The 21,190-nt window shown below is 41.4% G+C and overlaps 1 protein-coding gene across 2 annotated transcripts in view; it reads left to right on the top strand.

Annotated features, from left to right (window-relative positions):
• focad (focadhesin) overlaps nucleotides 1–21,190 on the top strand; it is a 212,373-nt gene that overhangs the window by 155,428 nt on the left and 35,755 nt on the right. For both annotated transcript variants that reach the window (XM_067983305.1, XM_067983307.1), the window contains exons 32-35: nucleotides 7,520–7,597; nucleotides 10,162–10,233; nucleotides 16,868–16,970; nucleotides 20,287–20,367. In XM_067983305.1, the coding sequence (XP_067839406.1) occupies nucleotides 7,520–7,597; nucleotides 10,162–10,233; nucleotides 16,868–16,970; nucleotides 20,287–20,367 (334 nt within the window). The remainder of the gene's footprint in view (nucleotides 1–7,519; nucleotides 7,598–10,161; nucleotides 10,234–16,867; nucleotides 16,971–20,286; nucleotides 20,368–21,190) is intronic.

Below are 21,190 nucleotides of genomic sequence, written 5' to 3'. Positions count from 1 at the left end.
GTTACAGCCTGCCAACCTGAAAATGACCCGTTTATCCCTACTCTCTGTTTTCTGTCCGTTAACCAATCCTCTGTCCATGCTAATATGTTACTCCCAACCCTATGGGCCCTTATCTTGTGTAACAACCTTTTGTGTGTCACCTTATCGAATGCCTTTTGAAAATCCAAATATACTACATCCACTGGTTCCCCAATATCTACCCTGCTAGTTACACACTCAAAAAACTCTAATAAATTTGTCAAACACGATTTCCCTTTCATAAAACCATGTTGACTCTGCCTAATCATATTATGATATTCCAATTGCTGTTACCACTTCCTTAATAATGGATTCCAGCATTTTCCTGATGACCGATATCTGGCTATCTGGTCTATAGTTCCCTAATTTCTCTCTCCCTCCTTTCTTGAATAACGGGGCTACATTTGCTACCTTCCGATCCGCTGGGACCGTTTTAGAATCTAGTCTCCTGACTCCCCAAATCCTTTCCACCATCTACAAGGCACAAGTCAGGAGTGTGATGGAATACTCTCCACTTGCCTGGATGAGTGCAGCTCCAACAACACTCAAGAAGCTCGACACCATCAGGACAAAGCAGCCCGCTTGATTGGCACCCCATCCACCACCTTAAACATTCACTCCCTTCATCACCGGTGCACTGTGGCTGCAGTGTGTACCATCCACAGGATGCACTGCAGCAACTCGCCAAGGCTTCTTCGACAGCACTTCCCAAACCCACGACCTCTACCACCTAGAATGACAAGGGCAACAGGCACATGGGAACAACACCACCTGCACGGTCCCCTCCAAGTCACACACCATCCCGACTTGGAAATATATCGTTGTTCCTTCATCGTCGCTGGGTCAAAATCCTGGAACTCCCTTCCTAACAGCACTGTGGGAGAACCTTCAACACACGGACTGCAGCGGTTCAAGAAGGCGGCTCACCACCACCTTCTCAAGGGCAATTAGGGATGGGCAATAAATGCTGGCCTTGCCAGCGACGCCTGCATCCCATGAACGAATGAAACAAAATGCATCCACTATCTCTGCAGCGACCTCTTTTAGAACCCTCGGGGGTCAGTTGTCGGGAGGGGAGGGGAGTTAGTCATCGGGGGAGGGTCACGATCATTTGGGGGGTGGGGCTCGTGACCGTGGGGAGGTCGGCGGCGATCGTTGGTGGGGGGGGTGGGGGGGTTCGCTGCAGGTAGACTTGTTGGGCCTGGGGGAAGCACTCCTGCTCCTCCGGGCCCACAAACAGTGCTACAAAGGCACTTAACTGCAGTTTCGGGACTTCTCGCCTCCTTTCACATGAGGTGAAGCAGAAGGCCTGGGAATCCAGGCCCCCAGAGGCAAAAATCACAAAACCTGAAAAAATGGAGGCCCGCAACCTCCTTGAAAGGTTTTAGCGACCAATCCGCCTCCGTCCCTAGGTCCCTAGTATAGTTAACATTTTCTAATTTCAACGTAATTTAAAAGGGGTAACTCAGCTAAGGCAAGTCATGGCAGCAGACCTCGCACCCGTGATATGCTCCTCCTGCAAGATGTGGGAAGTCATGGACACTACCAGTGTCCCTGCCGACCATGTGTGCGGGAAGTGTGTCCACCTGCAGCTACTGACCGATCGTATCTCGGAGCTGGAGCTGCGGGTGGACTCACTGTGGAGCATCCGCGATGCAGAGAAACTCGTGGATAGCACGTTTAGCGAGTTGGTCACACCGCAGGTAAAGGGTATACAGGCAGGAAGTGAATGGGTGACCAACAGGAAGAGTAAGAGATGCAGGCAGGTAGTGCAGGGGTCCCCTGTGTCCATCCCCCTCTCAAACAGATATGCCACTTTGGATGCTGTTGGGGGGGATGACTTATCAGGGGAAGGCAGCAGCAGCCAACTTCCTGGCACCACGGGTAGCTCTGCTGCACAGGCTGGGAGGAAAAAGAGTGGCAGAGCTATAGTGATAGGGGACTCAATTGTAAGGGGAATAGACAGGCGTTTCTGCGGCCGCAACCGAGACTCCAGGATGGTGTGTTGCCTCCCTGGTGCAAGGATCAAGGATGTCTCGGAGCGGCTACAGAACATTTTGGAGGGGGAGGGCGAACAGCCAGCTGTCGTGGTGCACATAGGCACCAACGATATAGGTAAAAAAGGGGATGAGGTCCTAAAAGCAGAATATAGGGAGTTAGGAGGTAAATTAAAAAATAGGACCTCAAAGGTAGTAATCTCAGGATTGCTGCCAGTGCCACGTGCTAGTCAGAGTAGAAATAGGAGGATATTTCAAATGAATACGTGGCTAGAGGAATGGTGCAAGGGGGAGGGATTCAAATTCCTGGGACACTGGAAACGGTTCTGGGGGAGGTGGGACCAGTACAAGCCGGACGGTCTGCACCTGGGCAGGGCCGGGACCGCTGTCCTAGGAGGAGTGTTTGCTAGTGCTGTTGGGGAGGGTTTAAACTAAAGTGGCAGGGGGTTGGGAACCTGAGCAGGGAGAGAGAGGAAAGCGTAACAGGAAGGGACAGAAGGTATGGAGTAATAGGTAAAGTGTTAAAAAAGGAAAAAGCAGGAACTAAGCGTCACAAAACAGATTTGAAAGTTCTTTATCTGAATGCACGTAGCATTCGTAATAAAATGGACGAGTTAACGGCACAAATAACTACGTATGGGTATGATCTTGTGGCCATTACAGAAACATGGCTGCAGGGTGACAACGACTGGGAATTAAATATGCCAGGGTATTTAACAATCAGGAAGGACAGGCAGGAAGGAAGGGGAGGTGGGGTGGCTATGTTAATAAAGGAAGGAATCACTGTAATACAGAGAAATGATATTGGGACAAAGCATCAAGATAATGAAACAGTTTGGGTGGAGATAAGGAATAATAAGGGAAAAAAAACATTAGTGGGCGTAGTATATAGGCCTCCTAATAGTTGCAACTCTGCTGGAAGAAGTATTAATCAGGAGATAGTCGGGGCATGTAATAAGGGAACAGCCATAATTATGGGGGATTTTAATTATCATATTAACTGGACAAATCAAATTGGGCAGAGCAGCCTTGAGGACGAGTTCATTGAGTGCATCAGGGATGGATTTCTTGAGCAGTATGTAACTGATCCTACAAGGGGGCAGGCAACCTTGGACCTGGTCCTGTGTAATGAGTCAGGATTAATTAATAATGTCCTAGTTAAGGATCCCCTTGGAACGAGCGACCACAACATGGTTGAATTCCATATCCAATTAGAGGGTGAGAAGGTTGATTCTCAAACAAGCGTACTGAGCTTGAATAAAGGAGACTATGATGGTATGAGAGTGGAATTGATTAAAGTGGACTGGGAAAATAGATTAAAGGGTAAGACGGTACATGAGCAGTGGTGTTCATTTAGGGAGTTATTTTACAACTTTCAAAATAAATATATTCCACTGAGGAAAAAAGGGTGTAAAAGAAATGACAGCCACCCGTGGCTAAGTAAAGAAATCAAGGATAGTATCCGACTAAAAACAAGGACATATAAGGTAGCCAAACTTAGTGGGAGGATAGATGATTGGGAATTCTTCAAAAGACAGCAAAAAGTAACTAAAGGATTGATTAAGAAAGGGAAGTTAGATTATGAAAAGAAATTAGCAAAAAATATAAAAACAGATAGCAAGAGTTTCTATAGTTATATAAAAAGAAAAAGGGTGGCTAAGGCAAACATAGGTCCCTTAGAGGATGAGACCGGGAAATTAATGGTGGGAAACATGGAGATGGCAAAAATGCTGAACAAATATTTTGTTTCAGTCTTTACAGTAGAGGACACTAAGAATATCCCAACACTGGACAAACAGGGGACTCTCGGGGGGGAGGAGCTAAATACGATTAAAATCACTCAAGAGATGGTACTCAGTAAAATAATGGGACTCAAGGCGGATAAATCCCCTGGACCTGATGGCTTCCATCCTAGGGTCTTGAGGGAAGTGGCAGTAGGGATTGTGGATGCTTTGGTGATAGTTTTCCAAAATTCCCTGGACTCAGGAGAGGTCCCGGCAGATTGGAAAACTGCTAATGTAACACCGTTATTTAAAAAGGGTAGTAGGCAGAAGGCTGGAAATTATAGGCCAGTTAGCTTAACATCTGTGGTGGGTAAAATTTTGGAGTCTATTATTAAGGAGACAGTAACGGAACATTTAGATAAGCATAATTTAATAGGACAAAGTCAGCATGGCTTTATGAAGGGGAAGTCATGTCTGACAAATTTGCTTGAGTTCTTCGAGGATATAACGTATAGGGTGGATAAAGGGGAACCAGTGGACGTAGTGTATTTAGACTTCCAGAAGGCATTCGACAAGGTGCCACATAAAAGATTATTACTTAAGATAAAAAATCACGGGATTGGGGGTAATATTCTGGCATGGGTGGAGGATTGGTTATCAAACAGGAAGCAGAGAGTTGGGATAAATGGTTCATTTTCGGACTGGCAACCAGTAACCAGTGGTGTTCCACAGGGGTCGGTGCTGGGTCCCCAACTCTTTACAATCTATATTAACGATTTGGAGGAGGGGACCGAGTGCAACATATCAAAATTTGCAGATGATACAAAGATGGGAGGGAAAGTAGAGAGTGAGGAGGACATAAAAAACCTGCAAGGGGATATAGACAGGCTGGGTGAGTGGGCGGAGATTTGGCAGATGCAATATAATATTGGAAAATGTGAGGTTATGCACTTTGGCAGGAAAAATCAGAGAGCAAGTTATTTTCTTAATGGCGAGAGACTGGAAAGTACTGCAGTACAAAGGGATCTGGGGGTCCTAGTGCAAGAAAATCAAAAAGTTGGTATGCAGGTGCAGCAGGTGATCAAGAAAGCCAACGGAATGTTGGCTTTTATTGCTAGGGGGATAGAATATAAAAACAAGGAGGTATTGCTGCAGTTATATAAGGTATTGGTGAGACCGCACCTGGAATACTGCATACAGTTTTGGTCTCCATACTTAAGAAAAGACATACTTGCTCTCGAGGCAGTACAAAGAAGGTTCACGCGGTTAATCCCGGGGATGAGGGGGCGGACATATGAGGAGAGGTTGAGTAGATTGGGACTCTACTCATTGGAGTTCAGAAGAATGAGAGGCGATCTTATTGAAACATATAAGATTGTGAGGGGTCTTGATCGGGTGGATGCAGTAAGGATGTTCCCAAAGATGGGTGAAACTAGAACTAGGGGGCATAATCTTAGAATAAGGGGCTGCTCTTTCAAAACTGAGATGAGGAGAAACTTCTTCACTCAGAGGGTGGTAGGTCTGTGGAATTTGCTGCCCCAGGAAGCTGTGGAAGCTACATCATTAGATAAATTTAAAACAGAAATAGACAGTTTCCTAGAAGTAAAGGGAATTAGGGGTTATGGGGAGCGGGCAGGAAATTGGACATGAAGCTGAGTTCGGATCGGTCAATGCCCTGTGGGTGGCGGAGAGGGCCCAGGGGCTATGTGGCCGGGTCCTGCTCCGACTTCTTGTGTTCTTTAGATTTGTGGTTGGGATCAGATCAGCCATGATCTTATTGAATGGCGGAGCAGGCTCGAGGGGCCGATTGGCCTACTCCTGCTCCAATTTCTTATGTTCTTATGTTCTTATGTCCCGATCCCGTGAAAACTGGAAATGAGCGGGTTGTTGGCGGGTTTGAAGTTGTTGCAATTTTTAATGCCCCCCCCCCCAACCCGTTTTTCCAGGTTAAAATCATGCCCCATTACTCTTAGAAAGAAAAGAACAAAATCCAGCGAGCCCCTCCCTGCCCTCCTTTTACTTGAATTTTGAACCCCATTTGTCAGGGCTCTGTCACATCTTGCACATGATTGTTCAGCAGCCCTGCAAATGAAATATATTGGACCAATAAGAAAGCTGGAACAGTTAGGCTAATTATTGCACCAAACAGACAAAGTGCACAGACCAACCACAGAAATACACTATCCTTTTTAACAATACCAGTCGCTAAAGGGAAATTGGATTCTACAGTGTTTTATGTAATGGATTTCATACCTTATTCTGTTTTGAAATCGGGGATAAAGTGGAAAATGGTACAGAAGACAATATGGTATTGGAGAGTGGTCAGGTGAATTTTGTAGATTGAGAGTGGTGGTGCTGGAGGTTTTGGAGCCTGTAAGTATTGAGTGTGGTGACTTGGTGTGGCAATTATGGCCAATTGGTTCTGGAAGCAGTGAGAGGGGGTGGTTGGTTGTACAAGAATTAGGAAGTTGTGGGAGTACTGACAGGGAGTGAGGGATCTGGAAGAAACAGAGGTGATCTTGGGGTCTGAGAGGATTTGGAAGAGGGCCTATGGGTGTAAAATTGGGGGTGTGATTGCAGATGCTTAAGTATTGTCGGGGGGGTGGTGGGAGGATTGGGAAAAGGGGTTTTGGGGTCTTTGAGCATTGGAGGGGCTAAGTTGGGTATAACGAAGGAGGATGGTAAATTTGAAGGAGGCGACTTATCCTTCAGCTGGGAATGCTGTGGTGGATGGAAGAACCAGGCCAGTGGGGCAGGAACCCTGCAAAACCAGCACAAGGGAAGCAATGGGTGTTGGCCAGGCAGGAAGTCTGATAACCATGGGGTTAAAATAAGATAATTTAAAGAGGGAAACGGGATGGGAGAGACATTTCTCACATCTTCACCCACTGGAAGCTTAGTCTGGGGGTCTCCTGGGCTCCACAGACCGAGGAGATGCAGCTGGTGGCAGGGGTTTGGGGGGAGGGCGGTGGTAGAGACATCACATGATCCAGTCAACCAATTGGGTAAATAGTGGGGAGAATCAACAAGGTTTGGAGTGAATCAGGTGGTCGAATCAGCCAATCAGGGTTAAGTTGATTGAATTTCAATAATGTGAATGAATTTGCATAAATTTTCCTAATGATTCAGTGTGTCAGCGGTATTACAGGAAGTGTTACACAAAATCATTACAGAAAGTATGTGTTGGCACAGTATACCCATTCTTTTTAACATTACCTGAGATCTTCTATGGCATTGCTTATGGTTAGTTGTTTTCTTCCTCATAACGTACAATATATCACCAGGGCTATCAATTGATGACAGTCATTTTTATTAGAGTATTCTACAAGTGTTAGTCTAATTTTGTGCAATATGTAATTTTATCTCTTAACTTATTTTAATCTTCCAATGATCTACAAATAACAGTAGTTAAAAACTGGTGTATATCTGATATAAAATAACTTGTTGACCTCTAATGAACATAGTAAGTCTTCAAATATAACCCAGATGTTCTCTTTCCTTTTGGTTCATTCAGATCTATGTGCTCCAATAGAAAAGTGTTTGAGTCAGTACATTATCTGATTTTAAAAGTGTTGAGATATCACGATAACTTGTATATTTTAAAGCCCCTAATGCCCTGTGTGTAGGAGTACAATATTTACAGATAATCTACCCATTTTGTCCTGAAGTGTTAGCTATTTTTATAGACTGATAACTTTGCTGCGCTGTATGCCCCCATGAAATCTGACAACTGTCAAAACAGTTTAACTTATCCTTTTCCTTTACTTATTTCTCTTAAAGGGTTGCCCCACAATGCATCGATTAGCTGCGGTGAATGGTCTTGTTGCTTTGGTGGGATCTGAAAGTTCCCTGATACAGGTACATTGTTCTGAATTTATTCATCATTACAAAAAAATGTTTGAAATGAACAATCCAGAAGCATAAATTAAGAAAATTAAATAAAACCATTTTAACAGTTTATGGGGGGTAGAGCACAGTGTGGTTATTAGGTTAGTAGTGACATGAAGTAGCTGCAAATTTCAAATAAGTTTTTTGTCCCGTTTAAGCAGTAACTGGAGAGAAAGCATGGGAAGAATTCTAGGTGTACCATTGATCTGGGAGTCCATAATCTATATGTGGAGCTTGGTCGTACTATTAGAGGGTAGGTGGGTGTCGAAACTTTGTTTGAAATCATCTGATAAATAGGGGAAGAAGGAGGGAAAGTTCCTGCAAGATCAGCCTCCAGATTAATGTGATAATAAGCAAAGTAAACATCCGCTAGTGAAACGTAAAGGACATTCATAACCTGGTCAACAGGTCCAAAATATTCCACCTGATAAAATTTGATTGGGATAATATTCCTCCAGGAATACTATTTTTGACCCAGCGGAATTTCGGAGATTGTGGTGTCAGTGATCGGTTGGGTATTCTCAATCTTGCATAAATATAAATGTAAGGAATCTTACAACGCCAGGTTATAGTCCAACAGTTTTATTTGAAAATCACAAGCTTTTCAAATAAAACTGTTGGACTATAACCTGGTGTTGTAAGATTCCTTACATTTGTCCACCCCAGTCCATCACCGCATCTCCACATCATTGCATAAATATAAAGCAACCAGCAATTTCAACACACACATGCCTGCCCTTCAAGGTACAGATCGGCTATGATCTAATAGAATGGTGGAACAGGTGTTGCACGGGAACACCACCACCTCCAAGTTCCCCTCCAAGTCACACACCATTTCGACTTGGAAATACATCGCCGTTCCTTCATTGTCGCTGGGTCAAAATCCTGGAACTCCCTACCTAACAGCACTGTGGGAGAACCATCACCACACGGACTGCAGTGGTTCAAGAAGGCGGCTCACCACCACTTTCCCAAGGGCAATTAGGATGGGCAATAAATGCCGGCCTTGCCAGTGACGCCCACATCCTAAGAATGAATAAAAATATATATTATTTGCAGAAAATCAAGGTACCTTCACTTCCCAACTTATCTGTTTTGGTGGAGTTGCTCAAAGTAGTGCTGAGAATCTGGATTATTCAGCTGTTAAAAGAAAATAAAAAGGAAGAGATGTCAACAACTAGCTGAGCTGTTCTCTGAAAACTGATAAAGGCAAAATATGCTCAGAATGCATTGCTTGCAGACCATGTGGGAATTGTGCTGTTTAGGTTAAGTCAAGTTCCACAAATGGGCGGGCAAAGCTGAGAAGATGTTGGTGCAGCAATTTAGGGTGCAGTTGTACTGTCACTGTCACATCACTGCTGGTTTCTGACTAAAAATGAGGTCCTTACACTATTCATAAGAACCAGGTCAGTTTTATGAGAGGACAGATCTCCTCAGCCACTCGTAAGAAAGCTTAGGCACCTAACCAAGTCATCATATATTAATACCCCTGCTAAGTTCACTAAGCATCTGATAACCCTCCATCTAAGGCTAACTGGGAACAAGCAATGTTGGATAATATTAGTGCCTTGATTGCGAGGGTATTGGAAAATTGTGTTTAATCAGACAAATATTGGGGGTGTATAAGAAGGTGGACCTTGACGAAGAGATATTAGATCTTTAACACTGTTACTCATAGTTGTATGCTTTAATAGGTGTTTAGAGGGGCATTGGAGTAGGTTTCCCACCTCCAAGTTTGTCAACTTACTTTCATCTCAGTGCTTTTTAAGTTTGCGTTAATGGAGGAGTTGGATCAGAATAGATAAAGCTCTTGATAAATATAAACATAGGAATGTGCAAAGGTTGTAACAAGCTCACGTGTGAAGAATGGCTAGCTGTCATATATAAACTCCTTCCTTCCCTAATACCGCAGAGTTAATGTAATCTCAGCAGACTGATGAAAACTGGCTCGGTGTAAAAATGTTGATTGGTCATATTTTGTCAAGTGTTGTAGTTGGATCAAAAATACATTTATGGATTAGGGCTGTGTGTGTGTGTGTGTGTGTGTGTGTGTGTGTGTGTGTGTGTAATATATATAGTCTCTTTCTCACACACACAAATATTGTAGAAGAGTTGCAGACAGATCAGATTTGTTTGTTGCATATTTCTGCAAAGCTAAGCCTTCAGTACAATTAAAATGTTTTTAGTTGGAGATATGAAGAAATCTCTTTGTGGCCCACATTTTCTCCGGTAACCATTTTCACTGTCCTGATATGTTTGGGTAGAGATAAATATAATGGCTGTTTCAGTTCTGACGAAGTGATGCCACATTAATTTTATTTTCAAGTTTATTTTCAGATTTAGATAAAACAAACAAAATTATATTTTTCAATGCTTTGAATATAATGTTACGTGAAATCACTTTAAAGAAAGGTAACAGATCTGTTTTCCAAAACAAGAGCACTGGTATGCATTTGTCAAACTTTTGCAAATCTCAGTTGATCTACTGAATCTAATGCTGTCTAGTAATTTACTCTTGGCTCTTTGATGTGCAGCTGAAGTCGGAAACAATCCAGTCATCCCAGTTTCAGTCCAAGCTGAATGAAGTGATCAGAGCAGTGACTCAGGTGAGGTTTCAGATGCCTGCTGAATTATAACTTTAATATTGAAACAGCCATAGGAGTAGATTAAACTATCATTGAATCAGAATTAGTGTTTGTCTTTTAATTCCCTTTCCCCACTCTCCCACTGTGCTAGAAGCAGGCAGATTTGTTATGGTGCTGTCTGACCGTGAACACCATTCTGTCACATCAATAACTTTAAGAAACACATTTTAAACAAACTTCACAAATATCCTCCCCTCATCTGACATTTGGCTCCTTTCAGAGTTGGTGTGTTCACATCTGTCTGTGTGTACACTTGACAGAGGGGTATGAGATGGTGTCACCTCAATAACTTAATCTTAGACATTCTGTCCAACTTAAATTATTTCCTCTGCTGATTGTCACATATAACAGGCTAGATCTTGGAGCAGTTACTTACAACTTCAATAACTTGCAAGCTTTTAATTGAATTTTCACCAAACTTGAAGTTGACATGAGACTTCATGTCATATTTTGTTAGGTTATATTAGGTTAGTGGGCGACTCCATCAGCATTCACTTTTACTGATGTCAACATCAGCTTGTGACCTTCACAACTTAAAAATTACATTAGCTTTTGCACAGATTTTAGAAATAATTCTTACTGGAGGCTTAATTTTTTTTTCATGTTGCAAAATCTTGCTGCTTTGACTTTATTCTTCCATTTTTTTTTGATAATTTATATGTTTTTTGGGTGCATCAAAATGAGAGATGTTATGGAATGGAACATTTTTCTTGCCAACATCAACATCAAGCTCTTCAAGGTTAGATGCATGGCAGGCCAGATTTAATCCCTTACTGCAACATTGTGATTTTTTTTTTCTTCCAATTTTTACCTCAGCCGTCCTTTTAGGCAGTCGCAGAAAGATTACCAGTGTAATTCATATGCCCACTAGAAATGGTATTGATGTAGAATCCTTACTGCCAATTGTAAATCTTCTCATCAGTCTGGACTGGATGTGGACCTAGTACCCAGAGATGTGAGGGACTGCTTAACCCATTCAGCCTTTTAAATATTGGCCTTCTGTGCAGGTTCTGATTTAACCCCTTACGTTTAATGCTAAATGTGCACTATACTACAGCAAGCACAGTTAAACCTTAATTACTCGGGCTTTCATTATCTGCATTCTCGATTATCCAAGAGAATTTTCATGAAAAATGGGAGACCAACGAGATTCGGGGCTGCAAGGATTATTTTGTTTCTTCATTCGGCTCTGTTATTCTGCTCTGGCCAGCTAGATCAGCTGGTGATGGAACTGTTGATCTGTTAACTGATCTTCCATTTCAAAATTCTGCCACTGACATGCTCGCAACTCTAGCCACCAAACCTGCTGCAGCCCTGAGAGGGATGGCCAAAAATATTCCTCCGACACCAGTGAGTGTGGTAAAGATGAGCGTTAAAAGCAGCGTGCTACATTTGAACATATGGACATATGAATTAAGAGCAGGAGTCGGCCATTCGGCCCCTCGAACCTGCTTCTGCCATTTGATAAGATCATGGCTGATCTGATTGTGACCTCAACCCTCCTTTCCCGTCTACCTACTATAACCTTTGACTCCCTTGTTAACCAGGTATCTATCTAACTCAGCCTTCAAAATATTTAATGACCCTGCCTCCCACCGCTCTCTGGGGAAGGGCGTTCCACAAACTCACAAGGCACTGAGAGAAAAATTCCTCCTCATCTCTGTCTTAAATGGGAGACCCCTTATTTTTAAACTGTGTCCCCTAGTTCTAGTCTCTCCCACAAGGGGAAACATCCTCTCAGCATCTACCCCTCCATGTCCCCTCAGGATCTTGTATGTTTTAACAAGATCACCTCTCATTCTTCTAAACTCCAGTGTATATAGGCCCAACTTGTCCAACCTTTCCTCATAAGGTAACCCCCTCATCCCAGGAATCAGTCGAGTGAACCTTCTCTGAACCGCCTCTAAAGCAATTATGTCCTTTCTTAAATGAGGAGACCAAAACTGGACACAGTATTCTAGATGTGGTCTAACTAATGCCCTGTACAACTGTAGCAAAACGTCTCTACTTTTATATTCCATTCCCCTTGCAATTTATGCCAACATTCCATTTGCCTTCCTAATCACTTGCTGTACCTGCATACTAATTTTTTGAGATTCATATACTAGGACACCCAGATCCCTCTGTACCTCAGAGTTCTGCAATCTCTCCCCATTTAAATAATAAACTGCTTTTCTATTCCTCCTGCCAAAGTGGACAAGTTCACATTTTCCCACATTATACTCCATCTACCAACTTTTTGCCCACTCACTTAACCTATCTATATCCCTTAGCAGACTCCTTATATCCTCTTTACAACTTACTTTCCTACCTACCTTTGTGTCATCAGCAAATTTAGCAACCATACATTCGGTCCCTTCATCCAAGTCATTGATACAGATTGTAAATAGTTGAGGGCCCAGCACTGATCCCTGTGGCACTCCACTCGTTACATCTTGCCAACCTGAAAATGACCCATTTATGCCTACTCTCTGTTTCCTGTTAGCTAACCAATCCATTATCCATGCTAATATGTTACCCCCTACACCATGAGCTCTTATTTTGTGTTGTAGCCTTTGATGTGGCACCTTGTCAAATGCCTTCTGGAAATCCAAGTCAAGTACACCACATCCACAGGATCCCCTTTATCCACGTTGCTTGTTACTTCCTCAAAGAACTCTAATAAATTAGTCAAACACTATTTCCCTTTCACAAAGCCGTGTTGACTCTGCCTGATTGCATTGAGATTTTCTAAGTGCCCTGCTATAACCTCCTTAATAATAGATTCTAGCATTTTCCCCATAACTGATGTTAACTGGCCTGTAGTTTCCTGCTTTCTGTCTCCCTCCTTTCTTGAATAGTGGAGTTACATTTGCTATTTTCCAATCTGATGGGACCCTCCCAGAATCTAGGGAATTTTGGAAAATTAATACCAATGCATCTACTATCTCTGCAGCCACTTCTTTTGAGACCCTAGATGAAGTCCGTCAGGACCTAGGAACTTGTCAGCTTTTAGTTCTAATAATTTTTTCAGAACCCTTTCCCTGGTGATTGTAAATTTTTTAAGTCCCTCCCTCCCTTTCACTTCTTGATTCACAATTATTTCTGGCATGTTAATTGTATTCTCTACAGTGAAGATGGACACAAAATATCTGTCCAATTCATCCGCCATTTCCTTATTCTCCATTATTAATTCTCCAGACTCTCTAGAGGACCAACGCTCACTTTACTTACTCTTTTCCTTTTTAAATACCTGTAGAAACTCTTACTATCTGTTTTTATATTTCTAGCAAGCTTTCTCTCATACTCTAATTTCCCCCTCCTTATTATTCTTTTAGTCATTCTTTGCTGTTTTTTGTATTCTGTCCAATCTTCTGACCTGCCACTAATCCTCGCGGAATTGTATGCTTTTTCTTTCAATTTGATACTATCTTTAACTTCCTTAGTTAGCCATGGATGGTACGTCCTTCCCCGAGAGTCTTTCTCATTGGAATGTATCTTTGCTGAGTGTTATGAAATATCTCGTTAAATGTCTGCCACTGCATCTCGACTGACCTATTCCTTAACCTAATTTCCCAGTTCACTTTAGCCAGCTCTGTCTTCATGCCCTCATAATTGCCCTTATTTAGGTTTAAAACACTAGTCTTAGACTCATCTCTTGCCTCCACTGATCCTGTCAGCAGCCTCTGCAGCACTTGTATCAGTGGAGCTGTCAAATTTAAAAGCAGCACAAATTCTGTCTTTAGAATAGGCTCCTGTGGTAGTGAGTGGACTGGTAGCAGCTGATGTTGTACTCAACACATGCTCTGCTTACCAGCACACGAGATCATTTAAATGGAAGTCTCTTCATTGATTTCAAAGTTGAGAGCTCTGCAGCATTGATCTCAGCAGAGGTTGCCGATCTGCTCGGGTGTGTGGTGGGTCTGGTGGCTGCGGTCATGAATGAGTACATGGTGGAGCCTGAGAGATCAGTTGGTCTTACTGACGAATGGAGCAATGCAATGGGTCACTACTGAAGAAGATTGAGGGACGAGGCAGTGCATTCAAAAATTCAGAGCGGCAATCAGAAAAGTAATTTGGGGGATCTCTTGATTATTCACCAGTTTCCATTACCTGTTTAGCAGGGGCTCCATTCCATTATGACTAATAAGCACACTTCCAATGGGAGGGGGAAAATAAATTCAAAAATAGCATATCAATACTCAATAGCACAAATGTATTTTGCAAGCAGGTGAAAAAAAAATGTTTTTGCTAAATTCCCTTTTGGTTCACAGAAATTTTTAATGTTTGTGTGCACGTTCTTCTCATGCCATTTTAATTCCTTTTGGGATGATTTCCCCAGCTCCTACCAACCCCTTTCATGAGATTTTTGAGTACTTCTATATATTACAATTTATTTTTTTGTCCTCGTCTCAGTACCTTTTCCATATGTTTCAGGGATTCGTGCTTTATCTGGTCTGAAATTTAAACTGGTAATCAACTTTACCCTATTTACATAAAATCCTATTTAGCAACAAATTTACTGTTGACTAATTAGCATGTTAGTGACTAGTTCAGGAGATTATACAGAAATTGGTTTATTCACTGTCAAATTTTAAAAAAGCAGATTCCATAATCGACTTGTTAAGTTTGGCAACAAAAAATGGCTGCCTGTATTTGCATGATGCCAACAAAATCACGGAAACTTATTGCTGAAGCAAACAACAGATTTTGGTCATTGCACATATTACCTGTCACATTCTCTGATCTGATCTCTGCAACAGATTCTAGACTAAATCAACATTCTGAGATGTATCAACAAATCCTGAGACAATCCAAAATTCAACTACATGTAAACAAGAAAAAACATTGATTTATTTATCAATCAACCATGTATTCGATTCTTTTTAAAAAAAAACGACAGACATTTTTATCTCTAATGATGATCATGGTGTCCATTATGTTCAGTTGCTTGTTAGAAAGATGCAAATAAATCTGGTTTAAATTTCAGTCCAGATAAACATGTTGACATAGAATGCTCCACACAGTAACAGTCTTGACAAACTTGAGTTGAGGGGTTTAGTCGAGTCTAACCTCTCCCCACCGGGAGTGATGATAAATTGCTCATATATACTGACCAGGTAATTGCTTTTTTGTACCCAAGAGTGGCATTAGTATAATCCTGGGGGCAGGATCTAGATTTCGGTCTCTGAAAACTTGTATGTTCTTTGAGCAGTTGGTGCTTTTCATTTTGTAAAAATATAAACAAATAAATAAAAAGGGTCAAAAGGGATCGGTTGTACAAGATATCTTAATGTCAAATTAAAACTTGTTAACTTGCATAAAATTATTTTAATTCATGTCCATTTCATTTAAACTGTGTGGGTAGCAGTAATAGAATGTGACAACTAGTATTGCTGAAATATAACGTGGAGCAACTGTGAAACCAAATCATAGTCTGTGCAGATCTTGCTTCTCTCCCATTCGTTAAGATATTTGCAGATATGTAACTTGTGGTTCCTGCATGCTACATGTCTCATTTGCTGAGTAGATTGTTACTTTGCCACTATTTCCAGTCTTAATGATTCATAGAATCATAGAAGTTTACAACATGGAAACAGGCCCTTCGGCCCAACATGTCCATGTCGCCCAGTTTATACCACTAAGCTAGTCCCAATTGCCTGCACTTGGCCCATATCCCTCTATACCCATCTTACCCATGTAACTGTCCAAATGCTTTTTAAAAGACAAAATTGTACCCGCCTCTACTACTGCTTCTGGCAGCTCGTTCCAGACACTCACCACCCTTTGAGTGAAAAAATTGCCCCTCTGGACCCTTTTGTATCTCTCCCCTCTCACCTTAAATCGATGCCCCCTCGTTATAGACTCCCCTACCTTTGGGAAAAGATTTTGACTATCTACCTTATCTATGCCCCTCATTATTTTATAGACTTCTATAAGATCACCCCTAAACCTCCTACTCTCCAGGGAAAAAAGTCTCAGTCTATCCAACCTCTCCCTATAAGTCAAACCATCAAGTCCCGGTAGCATCCTAGTAAATCTTTTCTGCACTCTTTCTAGTTTAATAATATCCTTTCTATAATAGGGTGACCAGAACTGTACACAGTATTCCAAGTGTGGCCTAACTAATGTCTTGTACAACTTCAACAAGACATCCCAACTCCTGTATTCAATGTTCTGACCAATGGAATCAAGCATGCTGAATGCCTTCTTCACCATTTCATGCAATTAGTTATAAAAATTCAGGAAAACAATTGATTCCAAATGTCAATGAAAAGAATATTTAAGAGGGGAACAATACTGTAGAGAAAGCGTTTTGAATATAAAATATTTAACCTTTGGTCCAAAGCCAGTCACTAATTATGACAAAATGCTTCTCAACACTTTTTTGCTTTTAAATTGTCAACTTATATCGTTAGGGACAGGAAGCTAAAGGGAGTGGAAAAGTAAAAACCCTCATCTTAAATATATATTTTTAGGTAACATTATGCAGGATTGTTTATGTAAAATCTACATAAATCAAATTGTTTGACGTTATACTTGCTCAGTTACATGACTTGCTGTATTTTTGTTTTGTTTTTATTTACCCACTTGTTAACATGTTGCCTTACCATAGACTATTAGCTTTTCTGGAGTTATTGGACTCCAGTCCAATGCTGCCTATGCTTTAGGACATCTTCACCTGACCAACATGTCATCCAGTCAGAGTCGGACATCAGGTTAGTAAAACTACTGCAAATTGTGAAAAGATTAATTTTTTTTGACTACTGTATTAACTGCGCAATGCTACAAATATTTTATTTGCCATTTCAATATTGAAGGTCCTAACACCATTGGATAGTTGGTTAACTCGGTTTATTTAGAGAATTCTACAAATTCATAATACTTCTGTGGGTATGTGTGACTTCTTCAATATGCAAAGAAAGTAACTTGTGTCTGGAAGTGCATAGCATACCTTAGCAGTCTTGACGACACAGTAAAGTACAAACACAAAGCTGGAGCAGGTTACGCAGAGATCAAACCCTGAGTGTGTTACCCCAGCAAACATATGAATTAATTTTTTGTTAAATGCCATATATGACAACTCCAGCCACATCCCAGAGCTTAGCAGGCTGTGAATGGAGCCCAGAGGCACACAGATTGGACAACGGTCAAGGACCACAGTTGAGGGCATGGGGATCACATGATGAGCCACACTATGAGCATCACTGATGTACATTTTATTTCTGTTTATTTATTTTGAGCCTTTCTGTTTGAAAGTCATCATTGAAGTCATTTTACTGTTTGTCTTCTCTTGTGACAGATAGTAAAGGATGTTTTACAACAATATAATGCTAGATCAATGATATAGTAGGGTTGACTCATGGAAAGAGAAGGTTTTACAGAAAATTAAGGCTTTTGCAGAGGCAAACATGGGCTAATTGAAAGATTCACAGCTCTAAGTGTTTTTTGCCTGAGAATGTTGAAGTACTTTACATTGATATCTGGGAACCAGTGGTTTTTGAGACCTTGATGTTATATGGCAAAATCATGCTCATTAAACTTAAAAGAAATAAAGAGGAACTTGTATTTATCAAACTTCTTTCATGACCTCAGGACATCTCAAAACCAATGAAGTACTTTTGAAATCTAGTCAGTGTTGTCATGTAGGGAGACACAGCAGCCCACTCGCACGCAGCAAGGTCCCACAAAAAATGAGATAAATGTTGATTGAGGGATAAATGTTAGTCAGGATACTGGGAGAACTCCCCTGCTCCTCTTGAAATATTGCCGTAGAATCATAGAAATTTACGACACAGAAGGAGGCATTTGGCCCATCGTGTCCGTGCCGGCCGAAAAAGAACCATCCAGCCTAATTCCACTTTCCAGCTCTTGGTCCGTAGCCTTGTAGGTTACGGCACTTCAAGTGCATATCCAAGTACTTTTTAAATGTGATGTGTCAGACAGTCTATGCTGTTTCCCTGTATTTACACACCAACTCAATGCTGCTTCTTTCTGGCCCCACTCCATAAGCCATGGGATCTTTTATGTCCACCTGAGAGCACAGATGGGGCCTCGGTTTAACATCTCATCTGAAAGACAGCACCTCCAACAGTGCAACGCTCCCTCAGTACTGCACTGATGTGTCTGTCTAGGTTCTGTGCTCAAGTCTCCGGAGTGGGGTTTGAACCCATGACCTTCTGACTCGGAGGTGAGAAAGCCACCACCGAGCCAGGACTTAGCACATATTTTATCTGAAAATAAGTGGCTTTGCCGATGAAAACGACTGTCATTAGTCACTAGTCTTTTCTGTGGGCAAAACTAATTAGAATTGAAGTTAGTTACCTTAATTAACAGATATTGGTAAAAGGATTTTTGTTAAATCTTGTTTTAGCATACACTGTTATAACATATTGCTATACTTTGCCTTCAAGTGGCTTTGCACCACGATTCCACATACAGTAAGTTGCTAATCTTGTTTGCTCTTAGAGGGGATGTTGAGCTGAGGACAGGCCCAACAAGGATGGAGTGAAAATGGATGGAGAATCCTCCCATCTACTCTTGTGCACTTCCTAGTGACTCAATACAGAGTGTAATTGGCAGAGGACTCATATTAATAAAAATGAAGATTGCATTTCTTTTTGTGAGCTCTCTTGAAAACTGAACATATGGTCACGCTATGACAGTTCATTTAACATGCTGCACTACAGAGTGATGAGATGTAGAGTTCTCCCTTGCAGCTCCCTACATGTTGAGTTATTGATCTCGGTCATATTGTCACAGTGGGGTTGGGGAGGAGTGGAGAGGAAAATAAAACGGTGAGTTAAACCTTGCTGCTGTTGCTTCGCTCTCTTGTGACTAATTCAACAGTGTCTCCAGTCGAAGTCTGTATACTGGCCCATGCTCCTGCTTTGTCACTTAATTGGGAAATGCTGCATGCCATGGGGTGGGGGGGGGGGGGGGGGAAGTGGGGGTGGGGAGTGGGGGTGGTTGCAGGAGGAAAGAAGATGAGAGATACTTGGAGACAAGACTATACAGAAAAAACTTAGCAATTTCTGATCCTTGCCTGTAGATTTTTTTTTTTCTTAATCATTAATTTTACAAGAATAGAAACTTCAGCAGTTGAAAAGTATGGAGTATGCAGTAAAGGAGAAGATACGTATCGAAGGAATACTTTACTTCATGTCCCAAATCTCGGTAACTAAAACAAAAAAATCACATACCACCCATCCAGTATTGACATTGTTTATTTTGGACACCACCTGAATTTGCAATCAGGACTGGATGGAATGCTGATCTGCGTTACTTCATTTGGAGCTGTTCACCGACCAGACCTGCTGTAACTGATGTCAAATGAGCAGCACTTTGAGCTGAAGACCTGACATGACGTCCTTGTGGAAGCAGAAAAATAAACTTGAATATTAAGCATCTTCTACCAGGTGCGAGACTTTCTAAATAATTTTTTAAAAAATCTTTCTTAGAGCGAAGGTTTTATATTGAAAATGGCCTCTTCTCGCCAACCCCCCCTCCCACACTTAGCTTCTCCTTTGACTGTGACCTGCAGTACAACGTACATGCTGTGCATCTGTAGATGCCACATTTTTCAAGTGATTAAGCTACCAGGATGCTGAGACTACTTACCCCGTTGCCAGGAGACTGAGTCGTACATTTTGCTAGTGTTTGGAAGGCAGACTAGTGAAACTGAATATGACAGCAGGGTTTTGCTTGTCAGCTAACATCAACTTTGAAATGTGTTACCGATGTTTTTTTTTAACCATCTATCTGTCATCTAATTACAACTGAGGTTTTTTAAAAAAAAATCAAACTGTCAGTTTTGCATGTGTTGCGCCCGGCAGTTTTCATGCACATCCAAGTAGCTTTGTTTTTTTTTAAATTGCTTTGTTGGCTGGTTAGTAAAACACTACAGATAGCTCACTTTGTTTGAGTGGTGTTTCACACTATTTGAAACCTGTAAATGACTAGTAATACAGTGAGTCATTGTTTTTGGAATTACATTTCTGGCTCTTTACCTAATGAGATCAATTGTTTTTGCAGTTCCTCCAGATTTTGGCTATTTGCCAGAAAAGAGTTTCATCAGATGTGCCATTGATTATATTATTGAAGCAGGAAAAAAAGGTATGAAGGGAAATATTTAATTGTATCAAAATTGTTTTCCTTTTTTTTAAAAAAAATTGCTAGTTAGCTCTTTCATTGGTCAGTGATGGTCCAACAGATACTCCTGGAACAGCACTGAGTTTTGGGTTGAAGTTGTTCCTTTACGTGGTATTTTCGAAGTATTGATTTTTACAATTTGTTTTGCTAAACTTCTTACTGACTTGCACCCATTACTTCACAAAACGCTGCACAGTTGTGAAATGTTATTGCCAACAGAAATCTTGGCCAGTGGTCTCTGCAGATCACTTTGTTCAAACCTAAATCCAGGTTTGTGCTGGTGAAAGGCGTAACATCAATAATTGGTTCCACAATTTTACTACTGGCACAGAACTCGGAGTATGTCTGTAGGATGTATTGCTCTGCAGCTGAAGATCATCTCTGGCACCTTGCTTGGGTGCAATTCTGAATTAAAGGCCATGTGTAAGATTGGGCACGTTTCATTTACATATAAATTCTCGACTCAACGTAGAATTTCCTATGTGCACAGTTCTCATGTCTAGAAATCCTAATACAAACAAAACTAGACTACTTAACACAAGACAAAGCCATAACTTTATAGCACTGCCAAGAAGAATTCTGTCTTATCCAATTAGGTTCTAACAGCACATTGACCTTTGACTGCTTTGTGTAACAGTATTAATCTTATTTTAAAAAAGCTTATGAAGGCACATGTAACAGTGTAACTGAAGCTTAATATAATTGGCTTTAGCTGAAAGTACGCTAGGAAAGTAAGTGTGACATTTTCTCAAGAAGGTTCAACAGTTCAGACCTCATTATCTACTTA

This window comes from Heptranchias perlo, chromosome 4, assembly GCF_035084215.1.
Source record: "Heptranchias perlo isolate sHepPer1 chromosome 4, sHepPer1.hap1, whole genome shotgun sequence".
Lineage (NCBI taxonomy): Eukaryota > Metazoa > Chordata > Chondrichthyes > Hexanchiformes > Hexanchidae > Heptranchias > Heptranchias perlo.
This window is presented reverse-complemented; position numbering and strand designations above follow the sequence as displayed.